Below are 18606 nucleotides of genomic sequence, written 5' to 3' on the forward strand. Positions count from 1 at the left end.
AGTGCTGATTTAAGCCTTTACAAAGGAACATACAGTGAGTCCATAGCAGGAACTCAAGAATGTATACTTGTGACATAAGCTTTGATTTAGTCACAAAGAATGTCAGTGGTTCTGAAAAGAGGATTTTGATCACACATTTGTCATTTTTTATCAAAAAAAAAAAAACAAACCATGAACTGAATGCACACTGAGGGATGTTACTCCACTAGAAGAAAATATGCATTGAATGTCATAATTGATAAATGGGAAATGGGGTCAATGGTGGAACAGTCTTTATAAGTTGGTAATACTGGAGTCAACAGCACCTTTTTAAAGATAATGTAAATTTCATTCTGTCTAAAGTTAGAGATAAACCAGGAAGATCACTCTAATTTCTCTCTGTTCACCAAATCCTGAGACTGGTGTGTGAATCCTAGTATTTCTAAAAAGGAGTCGGTATTTGTCTCTGCTAATATATCAGCTGGTGCACAGCGTTTTACTTAATGCTGACCTATGGCATGAAAACTCTTAGTGCCTCTCTAAACATCTGATGTCTTATTTATGCCAGTTCAGTTCAAAAATTTGCATTTGATATCTCCTGAATATAATTTTTCAGAAAAACAGGAAATGTGATTAGCTTTACCAGTTTACTGGTGACTTCATGAAAATGTAATATTTCTATTTTTACTCTACAAAGAGGCAAATTACTCCACCTGGAATCATCACATATATATTCTGAGTTCCAGAGAAGGGTCTATATTATTTAAAAAGTGAGTTAACGTCATTGAAACTAATTTAAACTATTATCATTCTCTTCATCAAACTCAATTTCTTTTGGAACTTTTACCCTCCCTTTGTAGTTTGTAAATATTCAACAACTTAACTGCAAAGTCTAGAAATTATCAGTAACATCTAATTGATAAAGTGAAAAATGCCCCTATTCAAGCCTTGGATAAAACAAGAAGAGTCACAGTCATCTGTAATGCAGAAATACTATGTGGCAAGAGTAAAGCTAGAAGTGAAGGGTAGAATTACTTTGTATGTTTGAATAGAAAACAAACTAAGGGAAAATCAAGATTCCTTATATAGAAGTGCAATAACTCTTCTCTCTTTTACTGTTCTAGAATCAATTCTCCTTGACACAATATAAGTAATATTTTAAAAACATAAGCCAAACCATATCGATCTTTTGCTCACAGCCATCCTTGGCTTATATGAAAGTCCCTGGAGGGTTTACAAGATCCTACATGAGCTAGCCCTGACTATCTTTTCGACAGCATTTCCTACCAGTCTCCTCTTAACTTATTCATGTTTGAAACCAATCACGCCAGTCAAAGTAATTGTCAAAGTACACGTTCATTCTTGTGCTTAATCTGTCATTCCAAAGACTGTTTTGGTTTTCCATAATGAAGTAAGAAATGCTAACACAGGCATAATGGACCAATATCATGGCTACCAAAAGAGAGAATGGAAGTTAGGTGTACATATACCTAATTCTTCCAAGAAGCTGTTCTTATAGACATGTCAGCAATCAGGGAAGGAATTAGTCTGCTGATGTGACATTTCAGCAAATAACAGGCACTACAGACTTACCTGCAGCAGCTATGATGACATCTGCCAACAGACTGTGGATCTTCAGTTGCTCTTTGGGGGTATATCTGTGAGCTATCGTCACAGTCGCATCACCTGGAACGCAGAATAACTTCTATTAGTAATTACTGAGTTTTTTTTTTAACTGAGGCTTCATTTCTAGAGGAGTTCCAGTAACATCCAGTAACATCCTAAGAATAGTAAAATTGCTTTGAAATTATCAAAACACTTTGCAAGGAAAAGCTACATATGGAAATCTAGTGACTCAAAATATTGCACCCTTCAACTGACCAGTAGAAAGTCAAATGAGACCAAATGAAGGTATGTGCTGTTCATCATAGGAGATTTGCAAGTAGAGTCCTAGAAACCAAGGATTTGAAAGTTTTATATTGACAGGCCAATACATAGATGCAGGGGATACTCACTGGCTTGATAATAAGATATATAAATATTGAAAGCAACAAAGTAATTGCAGCGAAAATGGGACAGTGTGCTGTGGAAACATAGGTGAGAGATTGATTTGCCTCGCTTCATGGCAAATGAAAGAGGAAAAAGTGGAAGCAATGACAGGTTTTATTTTCTTGGGCTCCAAAATCACTGTGGATGGTGATTGCAGACATTAAATTAAAAGATGCTTGTTCCTTGGAAGGAAAGCTATGACCAACCTAGACAGTGTATTAAAAAGCAGAAACATCACCTTGCCTACAAAGGTCCATATGGTCAAAGCTATGGTTTTTCCAGTAGTCATGTATGGATTTGAGAGTTGGACCATAAACAAGGCTGAACGCTGAAGAGCTGAGGCTTTCAAATTGTGGTCCTGGAGAAGACTCTGGAGAGTCCCTTGGATGGCAAGATCAAACTAGTCAATTGTAAGGGAAATCAACCCCGAATACTTGTTGGAAGGATTGATGCTGAAGTTGAAGCTCCTATACTTTGGCCACCTGATGCAAAGAGCTGACTCATTGGAAAAGACCCTGATGCTGGGAAAGATTGAAGACAAAAAGAGAAGAAGGTAGCAGAGGATGAGATGATTAGATAGCATCACTGACTCAGTGTACATGAATTTGAGCAAACTCCGGGAGAGACTAAAGGACAGGGAAGCCTGGTGTGCTGCAGTCCATGAAGTCACAAAGAGTCAGAAAAAACAACAGCTGAGGAGATGCCAAAGAAGGCTTCATAAAGGAGTCAATACACATTTTTAGCTCATGAAGTATGAACTGCTGCTGCTGTTAAGTCGCTTCAGTCGTGTCCAACTCTGTGTGACCCCATAGACAGCAGCCCACCAGGCTCCCCAGTCCCTGGGATAGTCCAGGCAAAAATACTGGAGTGGGTTGCCATGAAGTATGAACAACAGTATACTAATCAGGGAAAGAATAAAAGGGCATTTCAAATCAAAAGGATAGCAAGAAAAAGTGGACCAACTTTGAAATTATATGTTCAGGAAATGATGACATGGTCTAGGAAATAACAGGAAGTACTCCATGCTTTAATAAAGTGATGTAGGATTAAGAGGAGTTGGCAGTGTGAGGGATACCAGAGCTTAATGTGTGAGCCAAAGAAAGGGAATGAGAGAAAGGCAGTGATGAGAGCAGTTAAAGGAAGGACTTCCAGTAAGAACATGGATGTGTTAAACAGGATCTTCTATCTGCTCCTCCCAGATAGTATGCAAAAGTTACACAGTTAATGACAACAAAAACTGCACAATTCCCCTTTTTAGCAAAACTAGAAGACATATTTTTCACAGATTCCAAAAATATGTAACAGTTACCCAGGCGCAGCAGAGTTAGTAGATATCACACAGGGAGAAAGGCAGAAAGAAGTTCAACCAATAACAACATGGCCAGTAGTGGCAGATCTCTGAAAAATGATTACAAAAATATACTTCCTGAAGGTGAAAGAGGTCATAGCAAATTGCAAAATCTCTCTCTCCTATTGCATTTAGGAATAAAGGCAGAAGAAGCCCTCTTGCACCTCGCATAGTTCACAGTGAGTGGTAACACAAAGACTCAGAGGAGCTGTTTAAGCAGGAAATGGCTTGACTCTGTGAAGGTGGTGAAGAAAAAAATCTGAAGGCTGCCCAGAATGTCTTCCCCAAACCCTAGCAGAAGTATCTTGCAAACAGCAGATTCAAGAAAATCCAACTCACTTCATGATAAATAATCTAAAAAAGGATTTAAAACAGTATCTATAATACTCTATAGGGGCTTCCCTGATGGCTCAGATGATAGAGAATCTACCTGCAATGCAGGAGACCCACGTTCGATTCCAGGGTTGGGAAGATTCCCTGGAGAAGGGAATGGCAACCCACTCCAGTATTCTTGTCTGGAGAATTCCATGGACAGAGGAGCCTGGCGGGCCACAGTCCACAGGGTCACAAAGAGTTGTATACAACTGAGCCACTAACACTTTCATAATACTATATAAGGATCAGTCCTGGGGAATTTTGATATTAGTGATAGTTGCATGACTGTACATTTGTCTAAATTCATGGAACTATACACCAAAAAAGTGAATTTTACTCTATGCAACAGTTTAAATAAATTTTCTTCTATGCAAATGTTTAAGCAAACAAAAGTGCCAGATGCAAGGTCAAAACACCAAAAAATAATTTTAAGAATTTACCAACAAAATAATAAAGTCAACAGAAAAATGTTGTTATGGAAAAGTTGAATTTTATGACCAAACACTACGCCAAACACTTGCTAGAACACATTGCTGCTCATAAGTCACAATTTGAATGTTCAGTGCTTGAGTTACCAAGACAAATATAATTCATATTAATGGGAAGCTGAATGAAAATATAAAACCAATTCTAGTGTTAAAAAATCAACTTAGCAATTTTTATTGCTGATTTTAACACAATTTTCCCTGAATAATGATGAATCTTGTTTATGATGTTGTCACTCATTCTTTCTCCAATCATTGCATTGCAAGTCACCCCATGCCTGCTTCCATATTCTGCTCTCCTGACTGCCACAAGACTGAGCTCTTTTTTTCCTCCAAATTCTTTGGCCATTTCTATCCTCTCCTTGTCACCTATTTCCCAAGGTTCTATGATTTTCCATTCCATACCATTTCCCTGGGAACATCTGAATGGCTCCTATACCTTTAAAAGTGATATTTCCTCATATGACTTCCAAACAGACCCCATTAACTCTATTCTTTTACTCAAGATCTACTTGTCCAAGTGCCACACATAAATATAAATGGATGATATATGAACTAAAACCCAAATTCCTTCACTCATTGTGTCCTCCTTCATGTCTGCTAGCTGCAAATGCCACTGCAAACCTGCTATCCTCCCTATGTTATCTACTCTTATAATGGCACCACCTTCCTTGTATTTTCTGCCCATAAACTTGGCATCATCTATGAAGTCCCTCCTCCCTTCACCACCACCTGGGGTCTAACATCACAAAGTCTAGTTAGAACAGAAGTTGTGTCCTTTGTATCAGTTTTCCTTTCAAAGTCTTGTTCAGTATCTTGCATATACTGAGAGAACTCTCAGTATTAACAATTAATTAAACAAATATTATTATAAATATTTGTTATATATAAATATTATATATTTGTTATTATATTTGTTATATATAAATATTATTAAAGACATGTAGTTACTAAAAGTAAGTACAAGCTGTAAACAATCAACAAATGTAAAGTGTATGTTTAGAACCATCCCAAGGCACCAGAATTATGAAACATCCTCCCATCTCTATCTTAATGCAGTTCTCCTATATTTAGAAAACTTCCCTTAGACGTTAACAGCCCACTCAAGCATTCTCTTGTTCCAAATGAGAGACCCCTGGGACTTCCCTTGTGGTCTAGTGGATAAGACTCTGTTTCCAATGAAGGGGCCCAAGTTCGATCCCTGGTCAGGGAACTAAATCCCACATGCCACAACTAAGCCTGTGTGTTGCAATTGCTGAGCCCACCTGTGGCAAGTAGAGAAGTGCATGCACCACAGTGAATAGCCTGAGTGCCCTGAGTGCCTCAATGAAGACCCGGCACAGCCAAAAAAATAATAATTAAAAAACCACCAAATGAGAGCATCCCAAATCCTTTCAAAAACCAAAATTAAAACCAAAACCTCCCACTTCATCATTCCTGATGATTTCCTTAAGGAACTGAGTGATACATAGTTCAGTGAGTTATATACACATATAATTAACAACCTATAAAGCTTCAAGCAAAAGAAAAAAAAACTGAGATAAATTTCAATCAGCATGGAAAGATCTTTTAGATAACTCTACTTCTTAATTAATAACATCTAGTTAATTCTGTTTTTTTTACCCCTGAGTGTGGCTAGGAATACTCATGGCAATATCAAAGTCTTTTTTAGACTTGATGGATCAGTTTCTGATTGCTGCACAATCAAACCATGGGAAGGTTTTTAACCTACTATTCACTAGAGTAGATGATGACAGCAAAAGAGAAGTGAACCAAGGGAGTTAAGAATAAACATATTCAAATAATGCCTCAGACTCTTCCGCATTTGTCCCTAGATACCTGTTCCTGGAGGGACTCCCGTGGTGGTCTGGCGGTCCTGTGGTTAAGGCTCCATGCTCCCAATGTGGGGGACCAGGTTTGATCCCTGATAGAGGAACTAGATCCCACATGCCACAACTCAAGATCTTGCATGCTGCAGCTAGAAGATTGAGCACGCCACAACTAAGTCAGCACAGCCAAATCAATAAAGAAAAAATATTTTTTACTTCCCTGGTGGCTCAGCTGGTAACAAACCCGCCTGCCAGTGCAGGTAGATGTAAGAGATACAGGTTCGATCCCTGAGTCACAAAGATCCCATGGAGAAGGAAATGGCAACCCACTCCAGTATTCTTGCCTGGAGAATCCGATGGACAGAGGAACCTGGCAGGCTATAGTCCATGAGTTCGCTAAAGAGTCTGACACAACTTAAACAACAAAACCCTGTCCCTTTTCCTGTGAATTAGCTGTCCTAACCCTACTCTTATTTAATCTGTCTTACTTGGCATTGTAAAAATTTTGTCATTTCTGTTTTCAATTCTGGTGTTCCATCACTTTTCTTCAGTGAATCCCAGGGCTTGCTGCACCTAGTCATTTCTAGTGCCTTAGCTTTTTCCCTAGGATAATCAGAACCAACAAGTTACCGCAGCCACAGAATGATGCATATCTTTGACCCTCAGATGACTTTTTCTCACACTGAGCTTTATCCTCTTAGTGTGCATATGATAACAGCCTGGGCTCAGGCCTCTTTTTCTCTATCACACAAATCTAGGTAAAAATCTTTTATAAGAAGAGTCTTAAGCAACTTTATTGTGCCCAGTGTTTTACATCATATTTGTAAGATATAATAAGAACGAAAGACTTAGGACCTATCTCCTAGAATCGTAGAGCTCTGTTAGAACTTAATAATTAGCTGCTGGGCAAGAAATGCTTCTGACTATATAAGAGTCTACAGTCAACCAAGAACTGTTCACTGGGAGCCAGCCCCCTGCACAATCTTCTAGGCTATCATTACCTCTGTGATTTATGCAAAATTGCAGATTGTAGCAAAGGGTTGGTGGCCATTAACACAGAGTGCCAACTGAGGAAATTAATTTTTGATGTTAGAAATGCTAAGACAACACAATATGATTATTTTAGAGTATCATTTTTTTTGTTAAAATTACCTAAATGAGGAATTTACTTTTGTCAGGCATTTCATTTATTCAATAACCAAGAAATAATCCCAGGGCCATGCCAAGTAATGGAGACACACAATTCTCTACTCTCATATAAAAACAGATCTGTAAATTGGAACTGTAATACACTGTGATAATTCTACATTAAAAGGAGATATAAGTTACAGAACTGGCAGAGAGAACCATGATCTACTCTAGCTAAGAACCACACGGGGGCACTTAAAGCTCTCAGAGACAGATTCTTAATGTGAGCAGGAATTTCGTTTGCTTCTGCTTCAATTCCCTTATGCTTTTCCTATCTTTTCCAACTAATAAATTATTTTCCATAAAAATAATCATGGGTATTTTATTTAACCCAAACTGTTAGAGAGTCCTTCATATAATAGCAAAACTCTACCTTTTTGCTATGTTCCTAGATCTATCTTCCTCAACAACACAGGGCAAGTCTCATCATCTTTATCCATGAGGCAGATCTTCAGACCTGTATTTGTCCCTGTATCAGCAGATGAAGCAAAATGGCAAAACCAGTAGGAGCTAGAATCTCACATGTAGGGTATTTCTTTGTCAGCTTCTCTGGATAAGGGAAAATTGCATCATCCCTGATACATTTAACTTATACCAGGGTCTGGCTTAAGGGGAAAAAAATCAAGAAAATAGGAAAGAAGGAAAACTTCTTTTTGTCAAGAAGGAAAACTCAGTACTCATCAACAAAACAGTACTAGACAGCAAAATGAAGCCTGAGTTCTGTTTTTGGACAAATGACTCCAGAGGCCTGAAGGTTCTGAATTTAAACATGTACTTCTTTTTCTCTTCATAAGCTGCTATTTTATATCTTTAAGCGTGAAACAGAAAAACAAAACACTTTCTATTAAGAAATGCTCAATGGAAGCTATATGAGCAGAACCAAAGCATATGTGATAAAAACAACCCTTATGTAAGAATTTACTACACAACTAGCACTGTTCTAGTTACACATATTAACTCATAACAATCTTCACCAAACACTGTATTTTTGGGAGGTAAAAAACTAACATTATTTACATTATATAAATGAGAAAACACAAAGAACCCATAATTGTCCAAGGTCATAAATCTATGTAAGAGCCAGAATTCAAACTCATTTAGTCCAGCTCTTGAGGCCAAGCTCCTAGTCACTTCACTGCACAGCCTCCTCATTGAACAGAAAGGAAACGTGCTCAGAGCAGTAGAATCAGAGCTGGCACACACTGTGTTTTCACTTTGGTCAGCAGAATAGCATTTCTGGGATTATCATGCTGATACTAGGGAGGCCAGGGAGGGATCTCGATGACACTTCTTTTTCCTTAAGCATAAAGTCTGCCTTCAAATCCCACCCAGAATACACCGGTAGTACTGATAAGAGCACATCTGATGGAAAACATTATGTGCCTCTAACACAAAAAAAGACAGTTTAGGCTTTAATTTTTGTGCGTGCTCAGTTGATCTATGTCTCTGACTCTTCATGATCCCATGGACTGTGGCCCTACCAGGCTCCTCTGTCCATGGCATTTTCCAGGGAGGCATACAGGAGTGAGTTGCCATTTCCTCCTCCAGGGGATCTTCTTGTAAAATAATCACTAGCCAATTTTTCCAAGTGGGAAGCAAGGAGACCAAAACAGTCAATCCTAAAGGAAATCAACCCTGAATATTCATTGGAAGGACTGATGCTGAAGCTGAAGCTCCAATACTTTGGTCACCTGATGTGAAGAGCTGACTCATTGGAAAAGGAAATCCTGGGAAAGATTGAAGGCAGGAGGAGAAGGGGACGACAGAGGATGAGATGGTTAGAGAGGATCACCGACTCAATGGACATGAGTTTGGGCAGGTTTTGGGAGATGGTGAAGGACAGGGAAGCCTGGTGCACTGCAATCATTGGGTCACAAAGAGCTGGACATGACTTAATGACTGAACAACAATAACAATTTTCCCAGATCTTAAAAATAATATTGTACTCTCTTGACTCCTGAATTCCATTTATTATAAGTTTTCTGTTTCAATTTCAGCTGCTTTTTCTTTATTTAAATAACTTTAGATGTAGTTACAGTGTACTCAGATCTAAGCCTTCTTTTCATATTTAAAACGGGCCAGACTTTAACCTGGCATTTGGCCAAGACTAGGCTAGTTTGATTTGCTGTTTATCAGTCTGTCAGTTATCTTCCAAACACTTTGGGTTGCTAGGTGGATGCAAACTAAGGAATATGGTTTCACATTTAGTCAAATACCATTTCGATCTCACTCCTTTTACATCTATCTCAAATTTCTTTTGTGAGAAAGAGTATTAGGAAAGACTTACTGAATCATAACCACCTATTGCTCTAGATAATTAAAAAGTCTGCCCCTGGTTTCAGCCAGAAATTGTTGAATTTAACACATGGATTCATCATCCAACAAAGATAATACATAAATGAGCAAATAAATCTATAATAAGAATTTACATCAGAATAAATGCGATGAGTAAAAAGCACAGAATAAGTGAATAAGGAGCAACAGAATAGGTGCTATTTTGATAAGGTGGTCAGGGACAGCCTGTGGAGATAACATCTGAACAGAAACCAGAAGTAGCGAGGAAATAAACAATGTAAATAACTACAAAAAAGAGCATTATAGGCAAAAGGAAAGCCAAGAGCAAAGATCTGACACATGAGCATGTATGACATGTTCCAGGAAAGCAAAAGGCAGGTGAGGCTGGAGGGTAGTGAGGAAGCTAAGAATGGTGAAATGAAGTGAAAGTCCCTTTGTGACCCCATGGACCATACAGTCCATGGAACTCTCTAGGCCAGAATGCTGGAGTGGGTAGCCTTTCCCTTCTCCAGGGGATCTTCCCAACCCAGGGATTGAACCCAGGTCTCCCACGGAGATAACATCTGAACAGAAACCAGAAGGAATGAGGAAATAAGTTATGCAAATGACTACGAAAAAGAGCATTCTAGGCAAAAGGAAAGCCAAGAGCAAAGATCTGACACATGAGAATGTACGGCGTGTTCTAGGAAAGCAAAAGGCAGGTGTGGCTGGAGGGTAGTGAGGAAGGTAAGTGGTAGGAAATGAGTAAGGAGACACACGTCGGATCATGTAATATCTTGCATATGACAGCAAGGGATTTGGCTTCTATTCTGGCATTTTGTTGCTGTGAGTATTACGGGAAGCCACCAATGACTGAGACACAACACTTGGAAAATAGACTGGATGTGGGAGATGGGAGAAAGGCAGAAGTAAGTTTTATAAAATTGTACATTTTATAGTGTGAGATAATGGCTTACTGACCGAGGGTCTTATTAGTGAATGTGATGAGCTCATAGGTATGTTTTGCACAGATTGCTAATGGATAAGATAGGGAGTGTGAGAGAGAGAAATCAAGGATGGCTTGAGCAACTAGGTGAACTGATGGTGACATTTACTAAGATGCTGAGGACTATGGGGAGTAAAATTACGAGTGAAGGTTTGTGTTTGGCAATTTTGAGATTCCTGTGGACCATCCAAGTGGAGTTGTCAAGTGGACAGTGGTTACATGGCTGTAGAGCATCGGGGTGATACAGGTGGATTTAAAGCTATGAGGGTGGTATTTGCAGAGACATGGATGGACAAAGGCTGTCTCACAGAGTGAAATAAGTCAGAAAAAGAAAAACAAACATCATATATTAACGCATATATGTGGAATCTAGAAGAAAGGTATAGATGAGCTTATTTGCAAAGTATAAATAAAGACACAGATATAGAGAACAAACATACAGACGGCAAAGTAGGAGGAGGGTGGGATGGATTGGGAGACTGGGAGATTGACATATATATGTACTATTGATACCATGTATAAAACAGATAACTAATGAGAACCTACTGTATGGCACAAGAAACTTTACCCAAGGCTCTGCGGTAACCTAAGTGGGAAGGAATCCAAGAAAGAGGGGATACATGCAACCATACAGCTGATCTACTTTGCTATACAGCAGAAACTAACATGGCATTGTAAAGCAACTGTAATACAAATTAATTTAAAAAATTAAAAAGTGAAGCTACAAGGCTGGGAGAAAATGCCTACAGAATGACTCTGGAATAGGAAGTGAAGTCCTGGACTCATTCCAATGTTCTGAGCTTCATCCTCAATTGCTATCATTGTGTTAGATTCTTTTATGAAGCGTTATAAAAAATGCTGATATTCAGATCCTCCTCACAAAGACTCTGATATAACTGTTCTGCATTGGGTTCAGGTGACTACATTTTTAAAAGCCCTCAGATGATACTAGTGGACAGCTAGGTTTGAGAACACTGGTTTAGAAGGTGGGAAGAAGAGAATGACTCAGAAACAGAATTAGAAGAAATGTGTGAGTGAGATCAGAGAGATACATGCCAATGGTAGCTTTGACCTATGCTAGACAATGAAAGAAATAACTATAAAATATGACCATTTCATTAAATTAAAAAGCATATGAATATTACTCATTCCATTCATAGTTCCCTGCTTATAAGGAATTTAGGAGAAATTACTTTTTGGTTTTAATATCAGAAAATGCAGAAAATGTTTCATTTATTCTGAGCATGTGTTTATTTTTAATCCTAAAGACACTTAATTGGGTAACTAGTCATTTTGTTTTCCTGCTAAAATGCTCACAGAATGAAATTACTGACCCTAATACAGAAAGTATAGTTTAGACCCAATTAAATTCACCAAACATATATTTAGTGACAGTATATAAACTGCAGTGTGTTTGGCAAGGGAAAATATCCATGAAGATTTAATGATATGCCTATTTTTAATAGTAGCTTTATTCATAACTCCATTTTAGCTTCAGGTTTTTGTTTTCTTTTTTTAGTTTCAGGTCTTATTTCTCCTTTTTCTTAACTATTTCTCATTTGCATTGTGCTTTGCATACTGTTGTGGACCACTTTAAATACTTTTTAGAGCAAGTACACTATAATAGCTAATGTGAACTGAACACTGAGTTTCAGGGAAATACAGGAACACAGGGTGCACTCAGGCAATATGATCAGAGCACCTAGTCTCGTTAACACTAGGCTCTCCTGCTCCAGGAGTCCAACTTTACCTGTCAAGACTGCAACTATGGAGAGAACAAGTTGCCAGCTATAAATGAAAACATTGGCTTTGGAGTCATATTTTTAGGTTTATTTTCCTATTAATAGGAATAAAATTTGTTAAATCATCCACATGAATAAATTCCCCAGGTGACCAAATTCCTCATGCTACCAAGCTGCCGGGTCAGGATTGACGGTAGTATTCCTGATTGTGAAACAGATTTTAAGCTATATAAGAAAACAAAAAACAAAGCAATCAGACCAACCCAAACCCTAGCCAAAATGAGGGAGCCAACTCAGTCATGGGACAAAGGCTAAGTGTCAGCAGGAGCCAAAGTGTTACCCTTTGCTTTCTAGTTGTTTTGGCTGGGAGATGTGTGTATGAGGTCTATTTGCTAAAGCTTTATATAATTTTTGCATTTATTTAACAGATGAAAATAAACTGAGGACTCTTACTACAATGTCTGCTCTTGCAAACTTGCTTATAAGGGCATAATGTTAGTCACTCAGTCGTGTCCAACTCTTTGTGACCCCAAAGACTGTAGCCTGCCAGGCCCCTCGGTCCATGGAATGTTCTAGACAAGAATACTGGAGTGAATTGCCATATCCTTCTCCAGGGGATCATCACAACCTAGGGATCGAACCTGGATTTTCTGCTTTGCAGGCAGATTCTTTACCATCTGAGCTACCAGGAAAGCCTTAAAAGACTATAGACTGATGCTAAATAAGTTTTCTCAAGGTCCTGAAATTGAGAGTGAAAAATGCAGACATCTTGAAGAACGACACCCTGCTTATTGCCCTATTCATCCTCTGTGTGGAAAAAGGCTAGATCTCTGGGGTATATCAGTACATATATAGTAAACATATAGATACAAATATGGCAACTATAAATATACATTCAGTTCAGTTCAGTCACTCAGTCCTGTCCAACTCTTTGCAACCTCATGGACTGTAGCACGCCTAGCCTCCCTGTCTATCACCAACTCCCAGAGCTTACTCAAATTCATGTCCATCGAGTCAGTGATACAATCCAACCATCTCATCCTCTGACGTCCCCTTCTCCTCCCACCTTCAACCTTTCCCAGCATCAAGGTCTCTTTTCTAGTGAGTCAGTTCTTTGCATTAGGTGGCCAAAGTATTCGAGTTTCAGCTTCAGCATCAGTCCTTCTGATGAATATTCTGGACTGATCTCCTTGAGGATAGACTAGTTGGATCTCCTTGCAGTCCAAGGGACTCTCAAGAGTCTTCTCCAACACCACAGTTCAAAAGCATCAATTCTTTGGTCTCAGCTTTCCTTATACTCCAAGTCTCACATCCATACATGACTACTAGAAAAACCCTAACTTTGACTAGACGGACCTTTGTTGGCAAAGTAATGTCTCTACGTTTTAATATGCTATCTAGGTTGATCATAGCTTTTCTTCCAAGGAGCAAGCATCTTTTAATTTCATGGCTGCAGTCACCATCTGCAGGGATTTTGGAGCCCCCCAAAATAAAGTCTTTCATTGTTTTCATTGTTTCCCCATCTATTTACCATTAAGTGATTGGACTGGATGCCATGATCTTAGTTTTCTGAATGCTGAATCTTAAGCCATCTTTTTCACTCTCCTCTTTCATGTTCATCAAGAGGCTCTTTAGCTCTTCTCGCTTTCTGCCATAAGGGTGGTATCATCTGCATAGCTGAGGTTATTGATATTTCTCCCGGCAATCTTGATTTCAGCTTGTGCTTCATCCAGCCTGGCATTTCCCATGATGTACTCTGCATGTAAGTTAAGCAGGGTGACAATATACAGCCTTGACGTACTCCTTTCCCAATTTGGAAGCATTCTGTTGCTCATGTCTAATTGTAACTGTTGCTTCTTGACCTGCATACAGATTTCTCAGGAGGCAGGTCAGGTGGTCTGGTATTCCCATCTCTTGAAGAATTTTCCACAGTTTGTTGTGATCCATACAGTCAAAGGCTTGGCATAGTCAATAAAGCAGAAGTAGATGCTTTTCTGGAACTCTCTTGCTTTTTTGATGATCCAATGATCATCAAAATTGCCAACATTTGATCTCTGGTTCCTCTGCCTTTTCTAAATGCAGGTTGAACATCTGTAAGTTCATGGTTCACATACTGTTGAAGCCTAGCTTGGAAAATTTTGAGCGTTACTTTGCTAGTGTGTGAGATGAGTGCAATTGTGCGGTAGTTTGAGCATTCTTTGGCATTGCCTTTCTTCGAGATTGGAATGAAACTGACCTTTTCCAGTCCTGTGGCCACTGCTGAGTTTTCCAAATTTGCTGGCATATTGAGTGCAGCACTTTCACAGCATCATCTTTTAGGATGTGAAGTAGCTAAACTGGAATTCCATCACTTCCACTAGCTTTGTTTGTAGTGATGTTTCCTAAGGCCCACTTGACTTCACATTCCAGGATGTATATAAATATACATATATAGATTCATATTGTTTTAGAGGGAAAAAACAACTTCCAGGGTCAAATACCAAAGACTTTTACTCTCTCAGAGTTTCACAGTGCTCACTATGTTAAAGGCTATATTATATTACTATATTCACAGTCAAGATAAATGTTTGATTTTGTTTAACCCAGATTTCCTAGACTTATTTGACTAAGCTTTGTCCCTTGAAAAAAAAATTAACCAGCAACCAGTGTCAGTCACCCAGTTGTGTCTGACTCTTTGTGACCCCACAGACTGTAGCCTGCCAGGTTCCTCAGTCCATGGAATTCTCCAGGCAAGAATACTGGAGTGGGTTGCCAGGGGATCTTCCCAATCCAGCGAGCGAAACCAGGTCTCCTGCAAAGCCATTAAAAAAGTGTTTTTTTCTTTAGGTAAGAAATGGATTTATTTAGAGAGAAACACGCTCCATAGACAGAGTGTGGGTCATCTCAGAAGGTAAGAGCCCCTAAAATATGGGGTGGCAAGTTTTTATGGGCTGAGTAATTTCATAGGCAAATGCGTGGGAAAATTATTCCAACTCATTATTGTTCCAATTATTATTCTAATTATTCCCTGATTATTTCAGCTATTCCCTGATTATTTGGGGGGAAAGGACAGGGATTTCTAAGAATTGGGCCATTGCCCACTTTTTGGCCTTTCATGGTTAGCCTCAGAACCATTTAAAATCTTGTGGTACATCAGGGCTTCTAAGACTACAGTTTATGAATAGCTGTGTTAAAACCTTTGTGATACTCATGTTCTACAAATAAAGTGATCTTTTCATTCATTTATTGAACAAAGAATTTTTGGAGAAATATTGTGCTGTTAATAAGTTCTGGAAATAAAATGGGAAGATAAATAAATCTGGTTTTTGCTCTTGTGGAGTTAACAGTCCAGTAAGTATGATGAACACTAATCAATAATGACACAAATAAATTATAATTACAGACTGATAAACATTGTGAAGGAGAAATTCTTTAGCGTGTCTATAGATCTGTGTGTGAGGGAGTGGGATAGATTTTCAGAGAGGCCTGTTTGAGGAAGTTCTATCTGATGTTCTTACTTTATACATATAATAATTGCATGGCATCGACTTGATTTTTTAAAAAATCATCAACTCATCATTTACCATATGGTATGAATTATTTATTTTGTATAGAGTGAAACTTTTCCTCTAGATATTTTAGAAATTTTTAGTAACTTTAAGTAGTATACATTTTTGTTTTTGTCTCTGAGCTGGGATTTTCTTTAGTCTGAAATAAATTGTAGTGACAGAAGGTAGACTATTAAAAACATTCCATTGCAATTGTAACAGAAGATAGACATAAATAGGTATAGAACTACAGTTAGAAATCATGTAGAACTACAGTTAGAAATCATCCATTCCTTAAGCTTTTATTACAGAAAGCTCTTCTCTTTTGCAGCATTTTGCACAATTATGATTAATCATTATTACCTATTGTTTACTGATTGTCTTTCCTACTGAACTGTGAGCTCAAGAATATGATTTATTCACCATCATATTCCGCATACTTCGTGAGAAAGAAATCAGCCCCTCTGTAAGAAGGCAGTATTACATGTCAGCAGCATGAGAAAAAAAAAAGTCTAAACAAAATGATAAATTTTAAATGTTTTACTGGAAAAATGTTGTGACCTCTTTCCATTAGTGCTGTCGTTAACAACTCCCTTCTCTTCCCAGTACATTTAGGTCTCTTCCTCCTCCTGATGGTCATGAGGCATTCTCCTCTCCTATGATCTGACTCTTGGGGGAAAAGCAGCCATAAGTTATGCTTATATATAAATGTCTATAATGTCAAAGTATGACGGTGTTAGTGTGTAGTAAGCACCTAGCTACTTCTCTCCCTCTTCCTCCCTATACAGGGAATTTTTTCCCCTCAATAAATAGCAATATTTGATTTTAAATCCCTAGCCTGCAGTCTTATTTTCTATAATACAGGCTCATGCTGTTGTTCAGTCACTAAGTTGTGTTTGACTGTTTGAGATCCTGTGGACTCCAGCAGGCCAGGCTCTCCTGTCCTTCACTATCTCTCGTAGTTTGCTAAAGTTCATGTCCATTGAGTCGGTGATGCTGTCTAACCACCTCATCCTCTGCTGCCTTCTTCTCTTTTTGCCTTCAATCCTTCCCAGCATCAAGGTCCTTTCCAAAGAGTTGTATCTTTTCCAATGATGTGAAGGCATCAGGTGGCCAAAGTACTGGAGCTTCGGCTTCAGCATCAGTTCTTCCAATGAGTATTCAGGGTTGATTTCCTTTAGGATTGACTGGTTTGATCTTCTTGCAGTCCAAGAGACTCTAGAGAATCTTCTCCAGTATTACAATTCAAAAAGCATCAATTCTTCGGTGCTCATAGGAGACATTAATAAACTGTTATTGATTTTACTGACTAGTTGCATGCCAATCTTGGTGCTAAATTTCAGAGACAGAAAAAGCCCAAGACACAATATTTGTCATTAAGCAGCTCATGTTTACTATGCATGTGTAGAAAAGGGGAATAGGTAGACAATCAAGACGTACAGAATTAGTATTGTGATGGCAGCGTAGATAATGTTTAAGGGTTAGATTTGGTGCACATCATGAAAGATGGGCAGACGGTGAGAGGAAAGCAGGTGAGGGTTGAGAAGCAGCGTTCCCTGCATAGGGAACAGGGTATGTAATGGAAAGGTGGCTTGGAAGAGGTGGTGTGTTTGGGGAATAATATGCACTTCTATGAAGCTTCAGCAGAGGGTACCAAAGGGAACCTGATGGGACAAATGGCTGAAAAGGCTGGTGGAGCAGAACACAGCATCCTTACAAGTCATGCTTTGAATTATTGGGCTTACAGACATTAGAAAAGGGATGCTTTGTGCTGCTAATTAAACAAATGCCTGGTGCTCTGAGGTCAGGATGAAAGAGAGAAGATGAAAGGGAAAGAAAAGGATTTGAATTTCATCTTATTTTTTATAGTGTTTAGTGTTAGTTTCAACAGTGTAACTAATAGCTCCAGCTGCCTGATGTGAGGATATGTGGTATTTTTCCAAGTACAGTGCTTTCCAGATACTAACTGGCTGAATTTCAGATACTCTGAAAATGAAACAGTACTCCTACTATTCAACACAGAAAATGAGACTGCAACAAGCATTTGTTCTTTGCTATTGCTTTCCACTAAACAAACTCAAAGCTATAATTCAGTGAATTTGACTCAACACAGAGGCATCACAAAACATTATATCCCTAATATCTTACCGTGAGCACTTCTACCTTAGGAACAGTGGGATGGGAGGAATAGACTATATGCCTGGTGTCCCCTGCCCCAGTTTGACAGTGGTTCATTCCACAGAGGCAGCAAAAGTCCACCTCACTCCCCTAGCAACAAGACCAAGAATCTCAGTCTTGTGACTGAGACTTTGTGATTGCTTTGTGTGACTCCTCTCCCAGGCATTCCTTTTTGGTTCCTCTCTTTGAAATCGGATACCTGGCCCAATCTAGCACTGGGCTGAGCTTAATCACACATGGCACTCATATCACATTGCACTGCCTGGAACATCCACTCCTGTATTACCACCTGAAGGCCCCTCCTGTAAGTGAGAGATAATGCTTCCAAGGTGGCAAAAATGTTCATTTTTCACAACTGGAGCCAATTTTCACAAAGGCAAGGCATTCCACTGACAAAATATCTTGAGGTTTTTCCATTTAGATAGGATGTCCCTTTAAAAAAAAAATGTACCTGATATAAAGAAGTTGCAGCAGATGGGCAGCTTGAGAGCAAAAGCTGAATATCAATGAGGAAGCCGAGCTTTAAGAAAACATGGTGTCCTGAAGATGCAATCCCTCATCTTCTGGAGCCAGGGGTGTATGTGCTCAGTTGCTTCCACCGTGTCCGACTCTGCCAGCCCATGGAC

At 38.9% G+C, this 18606-nt stretch overlaps 1 protein-coding gene across 6 annotated transcripts in view; it reads right to left on the reverse strand.

Moving 5' to 3' along the window:
* Positions 1-18606, reverse strand: part of MTHFD2L (methylenetetrahydrofolate dehydrogenase (NADP+ dependent) 2 like) — a 149965-nt gene that overhangs the window by 81539 nt on the left and 49820 nt on the right. For 5 of the 6 annotated variants that reach the window (XM_065914422.1, XM_065914420.1, XM_065914421.1 and 2 more), the window contains one exon: positions 1573-1665. The exons of the other annotated variant lie outside the window; for it this stretch is intronic. In XM_065914422.1, coding sequence (XP_065770494.1) covers positions 1573-1665 — 93 coding nt within the window. The remainder of the gene's footprint in view (positions 1-1572; positions 1666-18606) is intronic. 6 annotated transcript variants of the gene reach the window in all.

The sequence above is a fragment of the Muntiacus reevesi genome, chromosome 22 (assembly GCF_963930625.1).
Source record: "Muntiacus reevesi chromosome 22, mMunRee1.1, whole genome shotgun sequence".
Classification (NCBI taxonomy): Eukaryota; Metazoa; Chordata; class Mammalia; order Artiodactyla; family Cervidae; genus Muntiacus; species Muntiacus reevesi.